General features: G+C 39.5%; 1 protein-coding gene across 5 annotated transcripts in view; it reads left to right on the top strand.

Moving 5' to 3' along the window:
- The window catches only part of THRB (thyroid hormone receptor beta), a 155,552-nt gene that overhangs the window by 90,121 nt on the left and 45,188 nt on the right, over positions 1-20,243 (top strand). For all 5 annotated transcript variants that reach the window (XM_053948753.1, XM_053948770.1, XM_053948761.1 and 2 more), the window contains one exon: positions 16,012-16,076. In XM_053948753.1, coding sequence (XP_053804728.1) covers positions 16,070-16,076 — 7 coding nt within the window. In that variant the 5' untranslated portion in view covers positions 16,012-16,069. The remainder of the gene's footprint in view (positions 1-16,011; positions 16,077-20,243) is intronic.

Here is a 20,243-nt window from a genome sequence, read left to right as displayed (position 1 = left end):
AAATAGCTGGCATCAGTAAAAAGACTCTCTTGGCTTCATAGGCCTTCCAGCAGACCCTTATATTTTCTCTTACTATCTTAATGCTGGCAGGATGACTAATACAGACAGATATCCTAAAGCTGACAATGACATCTTAAATCTGTCATAAAGGATCGAACAGAATACTTATTTCTACAGGTGAACAGATTTTTTATGAATTATAGCCCATTATTCTACAAAAAAAGTGTAAGGATTAATAAAATCAAAATTAAGAAATATTTGTAAAATGTGGCAAAAGGATATATGATTGGAAAAAAGATAACTGGAAGAGATACACATATTTGGGCTATAGCTGCACAATACCTGAGAAATAAAGCCTAGTGGGGTTATGAAATTCCAGCACATTGATGGATTATAACCATGCCAGTTTGTTCAGGAGAGACGTCTGTGTTACTAAGGCATTTCTAATGATCCAGTACTGTCAAATTCCAGCACTTGGGAACTGTGAATCAGGTCATTACTGCCAACTCTGCTATTTCATTCTGAATTTTTAAGACTTTTTTTTTTTTCATTTTATTGTCTGTATGTAGTCAAGGACAGCATTTTATAGTCCACTGTCCCCTGTAGCTTCTGTGCCACTTCAGAAAATGCTGATAGTATACCAGTCTCCTTTTAGAGAGACCTACAAAGATGGTTAAAAAAAAAAAAAAAAAAAGCCTGGTTTAAAAAACCATCTCATCCTGTTTCTTAAGTCTTCTTTTTCTATAGTTTGGATAGGATACCTCAAAGAAAATTCTATTTTTAAGTCATTATAAATAACTTCTTATGTAAGATTCTCCAACAACTTCACAGATACTAAAAAATAAGCCCTCTCTAGAAGCTAGTACATTTTGTGCTTCCCATATAAGCAAACTGCTTTGTCATTTAGACCAAAGTCTCTTAGTGGATGGCAGAGCATGAAAATAAATCTGGGGATCCTGAAATAAATCTGGGGATCCTGTTTTGATAAAGTTTTCCTGAAGCTGGTTGCAGATACCTTCCACAAACAATACAAGGTGTTCTCTCATTCTGTCAATATCTTGGGTTTTTTTCTAATTAATCTATCTGTTTTTCATAGAAAAGATGCTCCGTTTTGAATTGTATAAAATAACAGAATCCTCCATGCTGTATTTTTTTTTTTCCACAGAAATTTCACTATGAGCTTTTGCAATCTCCACATATTGTATCTTGGCACAAAACACTACCTCTGCTTCTGGTTTGCATCATTAACTATCAGATTGGCTGCTCACTGTGTTTATAGGATACAACAAGAAATAGCCTGTTAAATCTGGCTGGTTGGTACAACTGATGTTAGTTGAATCATTCTGCTCCTGTGTTCTCACATCGTACAGAGAACAAAATCCCATAAAACTAATAAGCTGTAAAGTAGAATTAAAGTCAAAGGCATATGCCCAAGTATTGTTAATAAATTGAGAATAGCTTTCCTGAAGTATAAAATAGTAAACACTGTGAATAGACTAGAAATGGATTCTTTAAAACTGTTTTGAAGTAAAAAATGCATGCCAAGCATATATGATATTAATAATAGCAGCTCTGATGGCTTATCTGTAGATCTTACTGGCATACTCTTGGAACTGAAGTGAGTATTATCATCTCCAGCTTATGGATGAGGAATCTGGGTAACCGTAAGAATAAATTTTCAACAAGAAACATGAGGCAGTGCTGATTCCAATTCCCGCTGCAACTCCCTAACTTTAATTATTTTTCTGTGAGCTTCGTTTGTTTCTCTTCATTATACAGAGCTTGTTCTTTCAGCACAAGGTAATTTGGATAACACTGAATGTAGATTAGATCCATCTATTAATACTTATGAAACTTATTCATTCTAAAATTGCTGTGATAGATTAGCTCCTTCCCATCACTGGATGGGAAAATGCCCACATCCTTAATTTAGACTGGTGTGTTGCTTTTCACACTTAATATTTTTCTGCTTGAGACTCTGTGGAAAGCAACAGGAAAAGAATGTCTATGATGCTTATTTTAGCATGTTTCCAGATAAGCCTGGTGGGAAGTATGTGGAATATCACTTCTAAGATCATGTATTTCCACTGTCCTTTTTAATATCCATGTGATGCTGCTGAGATAAATCATGGGAAGCCTCAGTATGAGCAATACAAGAATGATTTCCCATTCTGCTTCTCCAGATTGATATGAGTGGCATAAAAACTGTCTCTGAGTGTCTGGCTAAAATCAAACTGCATATTAGTTAAATAGAAATGGTGCTAAATGGAGGACTGAAATTTACTGAAAAAGTAGCGATTTCCATCTTGTCTTGTGTTTGGGACTCATTTTGCTTGTGGCTTCTCCCTTAACTCTCTTTGGCTTCCTTATTGTTTTTATTTTCAGGGCAATCTTTCCTGAGATAAGCAGTGAAAATTCATCTGGTAACTTGACTTGGTAATCCTCACATTTGTATCTTCCATCCCTTATCACTGCAGTGTGTTTATGTAGAGCTTTAACCAGGAAACTTTTCAGTTCCTTGGAACTGTTCAGTGTGCTGCACCTCTGGGAACATTCCCTGCTTTATCACTGTCTTGCCCCTGGCGCTCCATACCAGGTGGGATTCAGCATCTTCCTGTTAATCTTTGAAGTCATCTCTGCTGGGTGTCTTAAAAGTTTTTCTTGAATGGTGATTGCCCCTGCTTGCAGCTATGTTCTTCAAGGATCTGTTTGTTTGTCAGGTAGCAGATGCACAGGAGCAGCACACAGAGATGGAGTTGTCAGGGCCTTGGCTTTGGTATTTGGTATTTCCTGGAGCCCCTCAAGAATGAAATGCAACATCCAGCTGCAAGACAAGATGTGGAATTAGAACAGAAGGAGAGATTAATTGGAAAAGAGGAGGAAGGAGAAGATTATGTATTCAAAGAAAATCCTGGCTCATCCCACTGACTCAGAAGAGCAAAGAAACTCAGATTGATACCCTGATGTTATCTTAGTCACATAGCCATCATGAAACACTGTAGTAATGAGAGTTTAATGAACTTAATAAAATGGGTGGATAAGATTTCTGCATGTGATTTTTGGTGTGCTTTCTGGGGAAAGTGATAGGGGTTGAATGCAGGTAATAGTGAAACTGGAAAGACCTGAGCCAACTACTGGCAAACCGGGGAAAGGAAAACAACTTCAGATATGCAACTCACAACTCAGAGGAAGCAGATGCTGCTGAACAGGGCCTTACAATTGAATTTCTCCTGCTCGATTTTTCCATGCTTTCCTTCCAGTGGCTTGGATTCCTTGTGTGTTGCCTCCAGCTGGACCTATGCCTCTGTGCACCTCCAAGGAGGCCACCCTTAAAGCTGTCATTTCTTTCAGTGGTTTGGATTTCTCTATCATTCTAAGCTTCTAGAACACCTTCCCAAAGCCTCATCATCTCAGGAGAAGTCAATATGGATCTATTTATGATGGGTCATATAATGTTAAAGCATGTTCAGAATCAGCTGTTAGAAATATCTTTCTGAGTCTTATTGCACTTCTATTGCTGCATCTTGGATTCTTTACCTCTTATAAGCAAATTTAAGCTTTCTGAATGTATTCTCACTCTCTATACAGAAGATACATCTATTTGTGGAGCTTTTCATGGCTTCTCTTTGACAGGTTTTGCTGTCCCTGAAGGTCATCCAAAAGCTCCTTGTTAAAAAACTAAGTGTCCTGTTCTCATTTACATCATTCTGCAGCCCCTCAAGTTCCTCCTCTGCACCTGTGAGCTGTCTCACAGTGGAAGTGCCATCACAGCAAATGCAGGGATAGGGTGTTCTGCCAAGGAGTGGCACAAAGACTGGGGGGGTGGTGAGGTGAGCTTCCCAGGCATGCTGCCTGTGGAGGTGTGGAGCTACTGAGATCAGCAAGGAGGGCATCAGGGTGAATGCAGTAGTAGAAATCTGGCAGCAATGAAATGCTGCTAGAATCTTCTAGCCGTGTCTTGGTAGCCTGTAGCTGAAGATAAAATACATAGATGACAAAGAAAGCTGAAGAGATCAATTATAGCTTCCTCATTGCTCAGAAAGATTGTCTTTTGGATGGGTTACTGTAGGTCTTATTCAGGTGTGCTCCATCAGCTACTTTATTTATTCTGTTCTTTTATTAATTTTACTCCTGATTCCATACACTTGCTTTTTCCTGATAGAAACAGGGAAGAACATTTAATGTCTAGGCTGGTCTTGGATTTTAGTGTTGTTAACAAATTTTCAGAACAAAGTTTGTGTGGCAAGTTCAGCTAGCTAACTCTGTCTGGCAAGTCTTTCCTCTGTGTGGTCTTTATTATTTACTTGACCCACTGTTACGTTTAGGTAACTTAGCAATGATGTGGACTTGGGTTCTTGCTGGAAATGTATTCTCAGTAGTACTAGATTCATGGCTTCACTTAGTGATAAAGGGAAGACTGACTTTACCAATTCATACTGTCATTCTCTAGAACATACAAGTAGCACTTTTTAGTGCCTTTCTTCAGTGTATAAGGATCTAAGCACAAAAAGAGTTATAATGAATGACATTGTCTTTTAAGTTTTTTTTTTTTCACAGTGCCAGACTTACAATCTTCAAAGGTATTTCAGAAAGCTTCAGAAATAATTAGCAATTAAAAAGTAATTTCAATGCACAGAGTCATAAATACCCTAATTATTTCAAAAGACATCAACCCCTCCTGCATTCCTCTGGTGTGCCATTTTATTAGACAGGGTGAACCTCATCTTGCCTTCAACCGGTTGTGGTCTTCTGCCACTTGGTGCCAGCTGTGGTGGTCACCAGCCACCTCACAGGGGTAATTCAACTCACTAACCCAGCACAAAACTAACCCATCAAAAAGTGGGTATTTTCTGCAGAGTCAGTGAAGCGAGTCAGGTCATGCAAGGGGTAGAAGGGGGCTGTGCTACAGAGAACAAAATCTTTTATGTCTGTCCTCATTAAACATTATGCCTATCCTTAAAGCTATCACCAGTTTTTATAGTGTTTTGCATGAACATTTTTAATGGGTTGACTGTTAGCTTCATACTTAAAACTCCCTGTGTCCCATGGTTGGGCCTTCTTTATTCTCTTTATTTTGAAATTCAGCTGTTAATATATAGTTGTGTTGCATTTCAAAGAGCATGCTCTACAGCAAAGCAAGCTTTGTGGTATTGGCATTTTCTAGAACTATTAGCATAATTATTCATTTATTTAAAATTATTTCAAGCAACAAATTAATGCCCGATGTGATCTACATAATAGGAATAAAAAATGCCCTCCTGTATTTGCAGTAAACTTTTATTCATTACAAATATGCCACTAGTCATTAAAATCAAATCACCTAAGGAAAGCAGCTTAACTCCTCTTTATCTTCAGCAACTTCAGCAGTTTTGCAGAGCAACCTGTAACTCAGAGTGGTTCAACAGCTCCCTACTCATGACCCCGTACAGCCATACCAGGAACCAAATAAACCCTACTTACTAGCAATTAAAGTGATTTAATTTAAAACACACTGACAGATGCATAATGGGTTAATTAGAAAATAAGTAATTAGCAAATAGGATGGAAAAGGTTAAAAGGTTGTGGACTTTTGTTGTTTGCTTGGGAGAGATAGCAAAATCATCAGCGATTAAACTTTTTCTTTTAATTTCTGGGCTTAATTCTATTATTGTTAGCTGTAAATGAGGCAGCAAAAAAGAAGAGAGGGGTAAAAAATAAGAAGAAATCACTGTTTTATCAGACATACTGAAAGGCCATTGTTAATACTTAAGCTATGTGATTTATTTCCAGTTTGCACACAAAAGTAGGCGCACATCTATATGATGTTTGTACTTTATATCAGTACAACAATATACAACTTCTGAGAAGAAGTAGTTGTCCTCTCCACTCTGCATTTGGCCCCCAGTAAGGTCAGGAAAAAGGGTATAAGACATGATAGAGATTAGAACACACCTCTTAGGAAACTCTGCCTGCCTTAAAGATTAAATAAACTAATTACTTAGTTGGGAATATGCCGTAATGTGTTTGCTCTCAAAAAAAAAAAAAAAATTTAAAAAGGAATAGGACTTTGAATACGGTAACTTCTGAGCTGTGAAAATCCTCAGCTGAAATCCAGTTAATCACATGAAGTGCTGGTTATACAGACAAAGCCATTACAGAGGGTACGAGCAATTTTCTATTTAAAGAAAAAAGTGAAATCAGAGCTTCTACTTCATTTTCACCGTATTATTCCTTCTCTCCATGACTTTTGTCTGCCCAAAACCAGAAGCAAATGGGCATTTAGATAGTTTTAATACAGTCATATTTTATGACCACTAGCTTATTGCCAGGTAACTTGAAACTCTTTATTTATTTATAATAATTATAAATATATTGATGTATCTATGAAACATGTGGTTTGTATTTTGAAATTTCAGAGAGAATGTTTGCAGAAAGCCTTCTCCAGTCTGAGCCTAATTTTTACTGAAGTCATTGAATTTTTTCTTTTGAAAAATAAGCTTTTGGGTGAACCTCAGAAATAGCAATATGAAGTTTTCCATCTCAAAATATCAGTTAAAACCAGGTATGATTTTTTCCTTCTAAATATAGCTGCCTGCTAACCTAATTACATGTCCACCAGTAACCATTCGCATAATTTGACCAAATTTCCCATAGCAGTCACATTCTTCCATCATTCCTTGCTCTCTCTTGAGCATGGCTATCCCTGTGCTCACTTCCTCGTCACTTCTCCAAGCCATAGTTAACTCTCAACAGATATCTGTCAGTCCAGCCCCATAATCATTTAACTTTACATGTTTGTCCCCCCCTTTCTATTAGTCATACTTCTTTATGTCTCTGGTGTGCTTTCAGTGTGCCTTCAGTGATGTTTTCTGCTTTACTGCTTGATATAAAGCCTGAACCTACACATCCTGAGATGTACTGTCCTCTTTTGGTGTGTGTCACACTGTCATCAACCCCCTGATGCCCTTTTCCCTTGAGCCACTTCTGGAGTGGTGGGCAAAGGCTCTAGGTTTGCCAGTTTGATTTGTGGAAAGGATCTTGCACAGATTCTAGCTAGCCTTTTTCACCCACCATAGTTCTTGCTGGATAGGGATATAGATTTTAGAAAACAACTAACTTCTTGTTCTGGTCTGTTACTTTGATTTTGTTGAAAATCAACTCCTTCAAAATTTTTTCCCAATTATAATTGAGTTTAAGCCATATATTTCATGTCTGGAAACTGTGTCAAACATTTCAGAATTCAGTGGTTTGGCAATTCAGCAATCAGTTTTTAGGAAAAATAGAATCAAATTTGGAAACTCATCAAGTCACACAATAGACAACATCCATCAGGCTAAATCCATAGCTGTAAAAGCATCTCTCGTTTTGTTTTCTAAGGTTTTCTGCAAAGTTCTATATATTTGCACCCTGTAATTCAAAGTCTGCAGTACAGATAACAATTTTTCACTTAGATTTTTCTTTTGATTTTAGAATTTATTTTTTCAACTAAGTAGTGACCTTTTCAAGCTCTGCTTAAGAAAAGTAGAAAGCCTAAAGCTGAATTAATTCTGCTGTTCATATCTGAATCCCTGAAAATAGCTCAAACAAATGCAAGTACCAATCTTTAGGGTATTACTTATCCCTATTCAGATTAGAACATATCCCTATTGTAGATTAGAACATACTCATTTCTGCTTCACTGATCTTTTAGGCACAGCATATATAAAATGAATTGACAAATGCATTCGTGTTAACAAGATTTGCCCAAGTACCTCCCCTCTTGACAACTGGAAAATATTCTTTTTCTTTATCTATTGCATCATAAGGGGGGAAATTGACCAGTTTCATGGAAAGTCTTTGAAATTTATTATCTTTGGGATTAACTAACATCAGTCAGTTGCAGAGTAGGTAGGTAATTCAAGACAGCCTTCATCTAATATACACTTCTAAGTGAGTAATAAGAGAAATTAGCATAGAAGATAAACTGTCCCATGATGAAATTTCAGGGAGAGCTAATGTTTCCTGAGTCGACAAAAGAAAACAGACAAACAAGGAAAGTTTTATGTCAAAGCTGTTGTATGAATGGAACACCTGTGTGCTAAAGAAAGAACACAAAAACCATGAAGGATCTCAAAAAACCACAAAATTATCACTCAAATTGGAGATCTTTTTTATAAATTCCTTCCCCCTTTTGCTTTTCTATCATTCTTGGCCCTCCAGGATCCTTGCTCAACTGGATATTTATTCAAGTTTGTGAATTAACATTTAAATCTTTGATGATAGAAACCTCACTTAATTCACAGTTACAGATCAGCTACTCTGGCAAAGCTGGCTAGCTCACACAGTAACACTTCACGTTAAGAAAATCACTCAGGGGCAGTAGAAGCCTGGTTACTGGAATAGTGGCTAAACGGGGCTGTCTCCAGTTCTGTGCTCCTCTCATGCCCTCCTGTGTACACATGTAGTAGGTCAAAGCAAAGTGCTGGTGCGCTGACAGGTCTGCTAGGGGGTGAAGTAAAGCGAAGAGAAGGCTGCAGCCCATTATGCTGACCTGGTGTTAAGCTGAATGTAAGTAGATTTCTTAGAGCCTTTACATCTTAGGGGCAGTCAGCAGCTCCAGATCGTGATAATAAGTGATTTGAGATATTCTGGGAATGAGATAACATTACTAATTTCTGTAAGTACATGGCAAGAGGAGAATTACATATTCCATTTTCTGCTTGATGCCCAGGTTGTTTAAAGGTAACGTTACAGTCTCCATCTGTGTTTTTTCAATGATACTTATGAAACTGCCTTTCTAATCTGTTCAGGCTACTAGGAGACCAACAGACACACTAAAATTCTGTTTCTTTTTGCCTGTGAAGAAATGCATTATTATATTTTCCACGCATAGTAACTCATTATTATATTTTCCACATACAAAAAGATCTATTTCCCCCAGTGCAGTAAGCCATTAAGTTTTGATGAAATCATAAAAACAACTTCTATCTTGCTTCTGTCTTGCATTACTTTATTTTGCGGTGCTGGGTCTCTTTTTTTTTTTTTTTTTTTTTTTTTTTTTCTTTTGGTAGCTATATTCAAATCAACAGCTTTATCATTCAGGCTGTCCTGCAAACCATATGACAGATCCAAAGCCTTACTGCAGTGAGACTATAGGAAGAATTACTTTTTCTGTCTAATTCAGTAGTGTTTATCCTGCAAATCTGCTTATTGAAACACAAAAGCTTTCAAAAAACTGTTGGACAGTGAAGTTACCATTATCTTTTATGAGACTTATTGTCTGCATGTAATAATTCTCTGGCTTTTGTGCTGTAAAAAAATCTGCTGATGCCTGCACAGAGCTGAGCATGAGTTGAGTCTGTGTGAAGGGTATATTACACAGAATTACTGGACATTCCTATTAAAAAGCTCAATAGCTCTTTACTTTTTTGTTCTTATGTTTCAGAATAGACTGCAAACATTTATACAGATAGTGCGCTGTGGTTTTGATTTTATGCTTTATTGCATGTTTTTGTGTCCTTGTGAGCTGACCTATACTAGCAATAAAAAAGCATGAGTCAAAGCCCATTTCTGAGCTTGTGGCTACAAGCTAGCTCTTATGGGTGCTTTCCATTAAACACATTTAGGAAACTAGATAGATTTTTATTTCTCATGCAATGTGCAGCTGTTCATTGTGTTTTGCAAGGGAGGAAATACTGCTTGAACACGATAAATGTATCATGTACCATAAGCCATGGTCTAGTACATTTTATACTGAATATGTATAACTTGCAAAATCCTCTGTATAACTTGCTCCAAAATACTAATTTTGCTTTGCTGTTAAATATTGCAATATTAAATATTGAAACAAATTTTAAAATTTAGTTAGGCATCAATACAGCCTATTACAAGGGCTACCTTGTAATTTTTCCTGATGCGGAGTTGCTACTCTGGATTTTTCACTAAAGACTAACTAAAAAGTGAGGGCGACTTTCACAGAGGGAGTTTACAGAACAAAATGTTCAGATGATGCACCCCATAATTCATCACCCCCAAGCCAATATAGCCCCCAAGAAAAAATAAGGAAGTGCTATAACTTGTGGAATGGCAGGGCGAGAGGGGCTGGTGTCCTGTGGCTCTCACTCTGGCTGTGATGGAGCTTTACTTCTGTGCCCGGTTCCAAAACCTACATGCTCTGCTATCCTGCTCAGTGCCCTCATCAGCTCCCAGGACCTGGGTAGGCTTTCCCCACGTCCCTGGGTCTGCCAGCAGCCCGCCCCTCTTCTCAGCCTCCCTGGAGGCAGCCCAGCACCTGTCAAGAGTTTTGTGTAAGAGCATGGCGTAAGAGTGCCAGGAATAAGCCAGAGACATCGGGAACTGCAGGTGGGGTTACAGGAGGGACTTGTGCAAATGAGCCAGGTTGCCTCATGGCCCTTCCTCTGGCTTTTAAAAGGAGATGTCAAAGAGCAGTCCAGCAAGGAGCTGGGTAGCTTGTCAGTGCTTCTGAAAGGTGCAAAATTGCTTTTCCCACCTGTTCCTGTCTTGAGAAGAGACAGGAGGCAGCAGTGCTTGTCCACCCTGTGCAGCTGCTTGATGAGTGGGAAGGGAAGCCTGAGGCCTTCCAGAAAGTGTGCGATTCCTGGTACAGGAACCAGGATTCAAAGCACAAAATTACCCTGGCCCTGGCCTAGAGGCAGCCACCATTTAAAGCTGAAGCATCAGAATATGGTCAAAAATACCCTCACCCCCTGGGCAGCAAACTCCTGTTAGATAGTCATTGGTTAATCTGGTGCATTCCTGTGAAGGAGGAGGCACTTGATGAAAGTGGGAAAACACCTAACTACACTGATTAATGCTAATTGGTTAATTGCCTCTCATTGTGGAAAAAGTAAGGATGGGCAGTAACTGGCAATATGGTCTGACAGTGCTTCTGTATTGGAGACCAGAGCCTGAGAATTAATTCAAAATATCACCTATTCAGGCCGGAGGAGCTGAAGATTCCAGAGATGTCTCTTTTTTATCATTTATTTAAGGCCATTATAAGAATACTGTTTTCCTGGAGCAGGGTTGTAGATCTGAAACAATACTCCAAATCAGGATGCAGTATGCATTTTGCTGTTTTCATTTGAGGTATCCAATGTGATCATGAGGACTACCTTGTTTGAAAAAAAAAAAAAAAGAAGAAAAAGTAGGGTATAATGCCAGTGATGGAGAAGGAGCACAGTGCTCAGTCTGTTGCTGCAACTCTCTAGCAGGGAGGTCATGCGGGATGTGAGATAGCAGCCTCTGAATTGATGCTGCAGCGCTCAGGGACTGTGACTCAGAGCCATGAGACCTTGGGTAGCTCTTTTGTGGGCAAGTAAGTGATCAACACACAAAAGATAATCTAACAAAGCCTGCTCCCTGTGATGTTAGCAAAGCTTAGCCATAAAAATTGTGTCACTTCTGGCAAGAAAAAGACTTACTCTGCAGTGTCTGTAAAGACCCCCAGACATTACTGGCCTGATGTAGTGGAGACTCGTCTGTGACTCATCCTCATCCTTCTCATTTGTGCCTGCTCATGTACTTTTTAGCTGTAGACTCTTAAAAAGAACCTGATTTCCTCCAACATCTTACACAACTATGCCTTCAAGAGGAACTGGCTACAATTAATATAGACACCACTTAATATTCTTGCTCATGTGAAGTAGAAGCTGTGTTGTGCCTTCAGAAGGCTGTGCTATGTATGTGCCGGAATGGATAAATAGTTCTGTATTTCCACAATGTTTCCATCTATGGGCCTCATTCCTTGGAAAGAAAAATAGGAAATTACTTCTGGCATATAAAATGCGGTATAAAAGCATCCTTCAGAAAGGATCCCAAGACATTTGGGAAGATTATTAAAATCATAAAAGATTTTAAGTATCTCTATGATTTTAATTAATATTTATTATAATTTAAATTAATTGTTTAAAAAATCCTCATCACAAAGCAGGGCTCAGTATTACAAATGGGCTCAGTTACTGTGTGTCTTTTGGTGGTTGCTAAATTGACCTAGTGGAGGTGCCAGATGGGTGAGATGCTGTACATTTACAGCAACATCAAGACCTGCTCCAAGAAACTTTATCTCTAGGCAGGTGTGAGGAGAAAAAGAGGATGCACACTCTCCATTTTAAACTGTGGCACTCAAAAAGACTACCAAAGCCAGATATGTTAGTGTAATGCTTCAAAACAAAAGGCCAGCTTTTCTTACAGTTATTTAGTAATTAGTTTTTTTACACAAGTGACAGCTGCTTTTATGCCAAGTCCTAGTCTCATCAGGGAAAATGGCAAAACTCCCAGGATAACTAGAATTTTTCTCTTTGTACAGAATTCATTGAAGAACATTGTATTTGTCCTTTTGTATCATCCTTTTTAATAGATTGGTGCAAAACTAATAATTTTAGGTTTAGTAAGTAATTATTTACAGGAGGGGCAGAATTTTTGTTTAAAACACTCAATTGTTTGCTTCAAGTATGCTTGTGTGTCACTGAGTCACTAAACCACAATTAAATTCTGGGAAACGGCTTATTGTTGAGGTTCATGACGTCCCATGAAGTGGTGGGATGGGTCAGAGTCTGATTTTAATTGGAGGCCTGATCTAAATTTGTATCCTCTCAAATCTGGATTGACAAACTGAAGGATTTTGAAGTTCCACAAGATGTCAGCAGCAAAAAGAAAGACCTCTGGTTGTGTGGTTTGTACATGCAAATATCAAGCAGGGTATTTGCTCTTCCCTTATAAGATTAAAGAGATTCCGTTTTTTCTGGGAGCCCAGATGAAGTCTCAGGTGGCTTGCTTGGGAGAAAAGATGAGGTAAAAACACATTGTCACACATATACTAGAGGATATTTTACCAGATCACAGACTTGTTAGGGTTGGAAGGGACTTCTGGAGATCATCCAGTCCAACCCCCTGCCGAGGCAGGGTCATCTAGAGCAGGTTACAGGTGACACAGGAACATGTCCAGATGTGTTTTAAATGTCTCCAGAGAGGGAGACTCCATGACTTCCCAGGGTAGCATGTTCCAGTGCTCTGCATCCCTCATGTAAAGAAGTTTCTCTGTAAAACTTTAGTAGGTTTTGCTTTGTGTTTGCTTTGCAATAGAATGAACATTATATCCTGAAATCAGTAATTTCCATTCAATATAATATATTACAGGGAGAAATTATTTCAGATTACTAGGGAATTAGAAAAGACAAAATAAATTGTCTCCCCAGGAAAGTGGTCACAGTCCCAAACCTGTCAGAGCTCCAGGAGCCCAAGGCAATGCTCTCAGCCACATGGTGCCTGAGATTCTGCAGAATCGCAGAATCGCAGAATCTGCTGAGTTGGAAGGGACCCATAAGGATCACGTTCCTGGAGTTGTCCTGTGCACACCCAGGAGCTGGACTTCAACGATCCTTGTGGGTCCCTTCCAGCTCTGTGATTATGGGTTTGTTTGGGTTTTTTCCTACTTTTTTATTTGGGAGAGGGGGTGTATGTGTGTTTGTGTCTTGTGGGGGTATTTTGTGTGTAGTTGTTTGCTGGGTTTTTCTTGGTTCTTTATTGTTTTGGGGTTTTCTTAATCATGTTTTTGGGTTTTCTTTGTTTGTTTGTTTGTTTTTGTTTTTTAAAATAATGAACAATTCCAACCTTTGGCGTAGCAATTAATTTAATTGAAAGCTCTCCGCAGACACGCCGGGTTGAGGCAAGGAGACGCGGGGAGATGGAAAAGGCCGGGAATGGCGCTCCGGGCTGCGCCGCGGGCCGCTCCCGCGCGGCCGCCAGGGGACGCTGCCGAGCCGCGCCGCGGGCGGGTTCTGCCTGCGGGAGGGCGGGGGGGCCGCGGCTGCTGCCAGAGCCCCTTCCCTGCCGCCTTGCCGGCGCTCCTTCCCTGCCGCGCTGCCTGCCCTGTGCCTCCCGGCCCTCGGTGGGCGCGGGGCATGGCCCTGCCTCACACCCCGTCTCGAGTAGCGGGGAGGGAAGCGGCGCCCCGCGCTCGGGGCGTCCCGCCCACACCGCGTGTAGCTGAGCGGAGCCTCGGGTGTGGGAGCGCCCCGCAGGCCGCTGGGCTGAGGTGAAGCGGCGGGGCCGCGTCCCAGGTGCATTAATTACCCGGTAATTACCTGCCGCTCACCTGCTCGCTCGTTCTGACCGCTGCCTAAACACGGCAGATGCGCTCGATGTTCAACCCGCTGCTAGCGAGGATATTTATTTCAAGGGAAATGTTCCCTGTGTAAGGAAACAGGGACAGTGCTGTGGCACTGTGGTACATGCCTAATGGATGGAAAGAAATAAAATCCACAGGTTTGTTAACAAAGACCCGTTTCTTACCATAAAATGGTGATCAGGACATTTTAAGAGAGGTTCTACTTCCTCTCTAAAATGTCACTTCCACACTAACATTATAAGAGAGGTGTTTTCTGTCCATAGAATGACAGAATCAGCAAGGTTGGAAGAGGCCTTTTAGGTCATCCAGTCCAAACATCAACCCAGAACTACTTCCATAACCACTAAACCACTAAACCACATCATCCAGCACCAGATCCAGATGCCTCTTAAACCCCTCCGGGGATGGTGACTCCACAACCTCTCTAGACAACCTATTCCAATGCTTGACCACCCTAATAGTGACAAACTTTATGTAATAACTAATCGGAGTCTCCCTGTCTCAGTTGAAGGCTGTTTTCTCTGGTCCTCTCATTGCAGTCACACCTCACTACATTCTCCTTTTGGGCAGTCATAGAGAGGGATGAGGTTCCTCCTGAGCCTCCTCCAGGTTAAACAATCCCAGCTCCCTCAGTCCTTCCCCATAGGACATGTTTTCTTCACAAGCCTTGTTGCCCTTCTCTGGACATGCTGCAGCACCTCAATGGTCTTTTTAAAGTGAAGTAAAACTCACCCAAAACTGAACACAGTATTTTGAGGTGTGGCCTCACCAGTGCTGAGTACAGGGGGATGTTCCAGAGAGGATGACTGTTCTCAAGCTAGTTTTCCACAGGCAGTATTGGGGTCACTTGTAGGCCCAGGATTTCTTACTTAAAAATTCTAATGAGATCTTGTCGCTATTCTGGAGTAATGCCTTTAGGATTGTCTCTGCTTGGGTTGGATTGTTGGCGCTTAGACTAGGGAGCAAGCTGGGATCTAGCTGGGCACTGTGTTTTGGGCAGGGAGGGCTGAACAAGGGCATGTTGCCTTTGAAGCCTCTGTGTAAAAAACGTGAGGGCTGGTATAAATACCAACACGGCCAAAGGATGTTGTCATAACTGGTATCCATGACTTTCTCTCCTGGCACTAAATTAGCTTGCAGGGCTTCGATCTTTGCTACCAAGCAGAAAAAGAGTATAGTTAGTATGTCTGTGTGTGTATGGACATATGAAAGGGGAACACAATCTAAATATCAAAAACAAGACTTTAAAATGCCAGATTCAGTTCTTCACAGATGCAGATGTCTTGTTAATAAAAGATGTCATTGTTCAAAAGTCAAGTGTTAAGTACATGTAAATTTGTTTTCTACCATATGAGTAAAATTATTATTTACATCTCAGAACTTTGTAAAAGTCAGTTGACTTTTGGGTTTTGAGTGACTGGGTAAGAATCGGTGTAACTGTGACAGAGAATTTCTAATTCCTTTGAATCCTCTGTTTTTACTGAACCTGAGAGTAATGGTATATGCATATCATTAGAAATGGTAAAGTGGAAACCAGTTAGCTCCTAAGGTCACATACGAGACTTGGAGGGACTTCTGCAAAAAAATAACGGAAAGTATTCCATGAAGTGCACAAAAGCTTTTTTTTTTTTTTTTTTTTAGCATTAGTAGGCATAAGCTTTTGGCATTGCTTCTAAATCCCTGTTAACCACAGCTCCTCCAGTCCATCACGTTTTGGACCTGATTTACATTTGTTGCCTCATGCAGCTAAGCAAAGTGCTTTGAATTTAATGTGTTCAGCCATCAGACATTGACCATGCTATTCGAGATCCAGAAGGTTCCATCTTAGTTAAATGTTAATGGTATTCTGCAGATGAGCATTTATGAACATATTACATGGGTTTTTTTCCCTTTTCTTTTGGCAGGTGACATTGGTGACAGAAGAAGGACAAGAATGATTACATATCCATAAGTCCCAGCAGTATGTCAGGTAATCACATTTAATAAGAATATCTGTGTAATATTTCTAGCCTTTCTGGAGTGATTATTGTTAAATATTTATTGAGAAATGCTTCTTTAACAATTTCTGAATTCATTGGTGCTGGGAATGGAACTCTTTCCTCCATCCAGAGCATAGCGATGTGGGACACATTGCAATCTTTCCCAACATTTTTGAAACTTTCATTGCCCTTGGTTTGCCTTCCAGAACCTAGTTGTGTTTTGTTCTGAATGCACATTCCAACTTCAACTATCCTGCTGAAGCTGCCAGCACAGGATCAGTTTCTGCTGAGTATCCTGGCCCAAGTTATTTTGTAACATGGACATTTCCCCTGAGCTTCAAAGTGAGACAGTCAAACTTACTTTACATAGATTGCCAAGTACACTTCAGAGAATTATTGACTAGGTCTGCAGGTGGGCTGAAGATCCAGAGTTGACATGACCATTAACCATTTTAAGCCTGCTTAACCATCTTATCCCAGCCAGTTGCGAAGCATTTGAAGGTTACATATAAATTAGCTGTGTCAGAACTCCCATGTATCTAATCCCAGAACAGGGTGTCTAGAAAGACTTGTTTATTATGTGGAGATCATATAGAAGACCAGAGAATTTCAGACTTCCAGAATTTGTTTTAGTATTCATCAATTTGTCTAAGAAAATGTTCTACTGATAGAGTTTGTCAATGTGTATTTCAAGAGCCAAATGCATAAATGGAACCTTTTAAAAACCTGCAAAATACACCATGTGCTGCATAGGAAAAGTCATTACTAACAAGTCTTAATCCTGGTGTTCCGCCCAAAGAACAGTTTATTTTTGCTTGACTATGCAGATCAATTTTCTTTTTCCTTTTCCCTAGAAGGCTTCCATCCATTTGTACTGGCCAGCAAGGGGTAACAGCTACATTCACCAACAAAGATGGTCTTCTGAATTTAGATTTCTAGATAAGAGGTAGAGGGTAAAATTCATGGGAAGAAACAGAGTATTATGTAAATACATGCTTTCATAGTAAACCCTATTATTTGACAGTATGAAAAGGTGTGTCTTTTTATGGTTACTTTGCTGCCCATTGAAGCAGAGACAAATATAAGAAGGAAGCAGAGAGCATTGAGGCATTTTGTGGAATGAAGTGGAATACTGACCCTTGGTTGGTGTGTTAGGCTCTGACTTGGCATCACTGCCACAAGAGGATCAAGAACGAGTTAGTGTCCTTAGGCTGCATCGGCAGGCCCTGCTAGAGTGGTTTTGTATTGTCCTGCAGTCATTTTGGGCATGGTGATTTCATTTGGCAAATACCTGTTTTGAAAGAATTTAAAGCACTGGCATGTAACTTAGCCTCTTCCAGCTCACTGTTGTGCTCTCCCCTGTCTCACGCTAAACTGTGTTTTATGGCATTTTACTGCAGGGTTTGATGTTGCTGTGGTTTTGGAGGGAGCAGTTAATAGTTTCTGCTGTGTGATGGCAAGAGATGAGGAAGGAAATGCAGTGTACCCACTTTATCCTCACCTTGTCTGTTGGGTCTGTGGCTTCCTGTGGAGGGTGGGTTTGTGGAGATTTTCCACTAGCACTCTAATCAGTCTGGTGTCCCTGGACTTGCCCCTGGCAGGGCAGCTCTGCTAAGTTCAGAGAAACACAAAGCCTAATTGGAAGGACCTATATTGTCTGCATTTCTTTTGACAGAAGTCACAGAGTAAATATGTGCAAAGAACATTACTGTCAAAAAAAAAAAATAGAAAAAAAGAGATTGAGATGGAGATGACTGTTTGTACAGCTGTAGATGTCCATCACTTTTCATTATGAATAGTTCATATTTTCTGTTTCTGATTATAGGAATGACATTCCCTACATGAGTGCAAATGTGAAGAAAAACATGGATGAAATGGAAGTCTTTCAAACTGTATAAAACCTTCATAAATACCATGATCCTGAGCCAGACAGGAGTCCTTTTCTAATGAATGATAATGGAAGTTTAGATTCTGTTTCTGAGTCACTGGAATATGGGAGCAGGATCTAATATGAAACCAAACCAGCTGGCTAAAATAACAGGCTGTATTATTCTGTGGTTTTGATAGATAATTTTTCTTCCCCATATGTTATGTTTCTACTGCAGTATATGTTTTCCACTTGTAGGCACTGCCTGAAAGCCTTCAGGTTCTAGTGCAATCTAGAGAAGTTTTTCTGACAGGAGATTGCAGAATTTGATCTTTACAGTAAAACTAGTCTTTAGTACATTTGCAGACTAAAATATTTGTCCCCATCTTTCTTACAGGCCCCCTTCATGTACTAAAAGGCCACAGTAAAGTCTCCCCAGAGCTTTCCCTCTTCAAGGCTGAACAGTTTCAACTTTTTCAAGCTTTCATTATAGGAGAGGCTTTTGATTCCTGTGATCATCTTGGTGGCCCTCCTCTGGACTCACAGGTCTATGTCCTTCCTGTTCTGAGGACCCCAGAGCTGGATGCAGGGCTCCAGGTGGGGTCTCATGAGAGGGGAATAGAGGGGCAGAATCTCCTTCCTTGCTCTGGTGGCCACTTTGCTTTGGATGCAGCCCATGGTGTGATTAGTTTTCTGGGCTGCAACAACAGTGTTCATCAGGAGTTTTACAGTTGACACCAACAATTGCTGCCCACAGAGTAATGTCTGAGAAAAAAAACTTTATCAGCATTATAAAATTAGTACTATCTTAGCAATAAGAGCAAGTTCTTTCGTGTGCATACATTTGCACAATAGAATAGTAAAAAAGTTGGAAAGTATTATTTTGTCATTGAGAAAATAGCATTTTCAAATAAATAAGTATGTAAAATAATGTTTAAAGTTCTTTCTGTTTTAACACCATAATGAAGCTTCTGGTTTAGCATTGCTATTCACTGGCCATAGCTATCACTGAACACTCCCTTCTGTACATTTTCTCCCAAAATGCAGGACAAACCTTGAGACATATTTTCATCTTACTTTATTTACTACAGTGAAAACTGAAGAAGAAATTCAAGAAGGTGTTCTAAAACCCAGAAAGTAGTATTTGTAGAATACAGTAAATCTCATAATTTTTACTTTCATGGCAGATGAAGAGAGAATGTAAAGAGCGTAATAGTGGTTCCAGTAAAAGCTGCAGCAGTTCTTTCACTGATTTCAGTACAGCCAGGGTTTTACTCTGCTTTTACTTGGGAGCTTCAAAATCAACTCAGTCACTGTGCTGCTACTCAAATATCCACACTGTTCTATTTGGTAATGACTGTAAAGTTTGATCAAGATAGGAATAATAATAAAATTAAGTGCTTACATTGGAGAATATAATTTAAATGTCATAAATGCATATTTTCATTAAGTAGAATTTAATATGCAACGTTTCTTGAAACAGGTCCCTCATTTGGAGAAGAAAATTAATCAGCTTTCGTGCAACAAATCCATTTGAAAACCAGTGTCTCCAAGGGTGTTGCACATAGTTTCCAAGAACTGGGAAAAGTAATAGAATAGGAAAGGTACCACATTTTCTTCATGAGTCTTTTCACTGTTAATGCTCACTACCCTGTAAACTTGACATTAATTCAGGCAGTTTATTGTTTAACATCAGCTGAGAAATTACTTCTCCAGAATTTCTATAATGATTTTCCTAGGATAATTTAATTTGACATGCATCACTGTCTGACACTTCTTTGCCTGCCAGACCATGATAAAATCCAACTAACTCAAGTGTATTATTTCTTTTAAGTAATGGACTTTTTAGGAGGACAGTAAATACTTTAATATAAGGTTTTGTTATGGCAGGATTCAGCAGCTTTGTAATGAGCTTTTGGGGATTTTCAAAAGGTTAACAAGATTTATATTGTGGGATGTTTTTGCATGAAGCTATGAATCACTCCATGATGGCTCTTATTACTTAGAAGCGTATTTCTGAATATGCAGTTAAAAATACCACACTTGCTAAGTTCTAGGTTACAGACACTCTGGGTTAATTTTACCCTTTTTTTGGTTCAAAATTTAATATTTTTAAAAGTGCTTTGTGAAAGTGCTATATAAATACAAAAGCCAAGTAGTCTGGGAAACATTTTGTAAAGTTTCAAATTTTATTCAATTATTTAATATGTTGTGTTTTCTTTCCAACTTACGAATACCTGCTGGTTTTTTCCCTCAAAATATCACATATTAAAAAAAAAAAAAAAAGAAA

This window comes from Vidua chalybeata, chromosome 1 (assembly GCF_026979565.1).
Source record: "Vidua chalybeata isolate OUT-0048 chromosome 1, bVidCha1 merged haplotype, whole genome shotgun sequence".
In the NCBI taxonomy this organism is placed as follows: domain Eukaryota; kingdom Metazoa; phylum Chordata; class Aves; order Passeriformes; family Viduidae; genus Vidua; species Vidua chalybeata.
The sequence above is the reverse complement of the archived record's forward strand: the minus strand, read 5'-3'. Positions and strand labels throughout refer to the sequence as shown.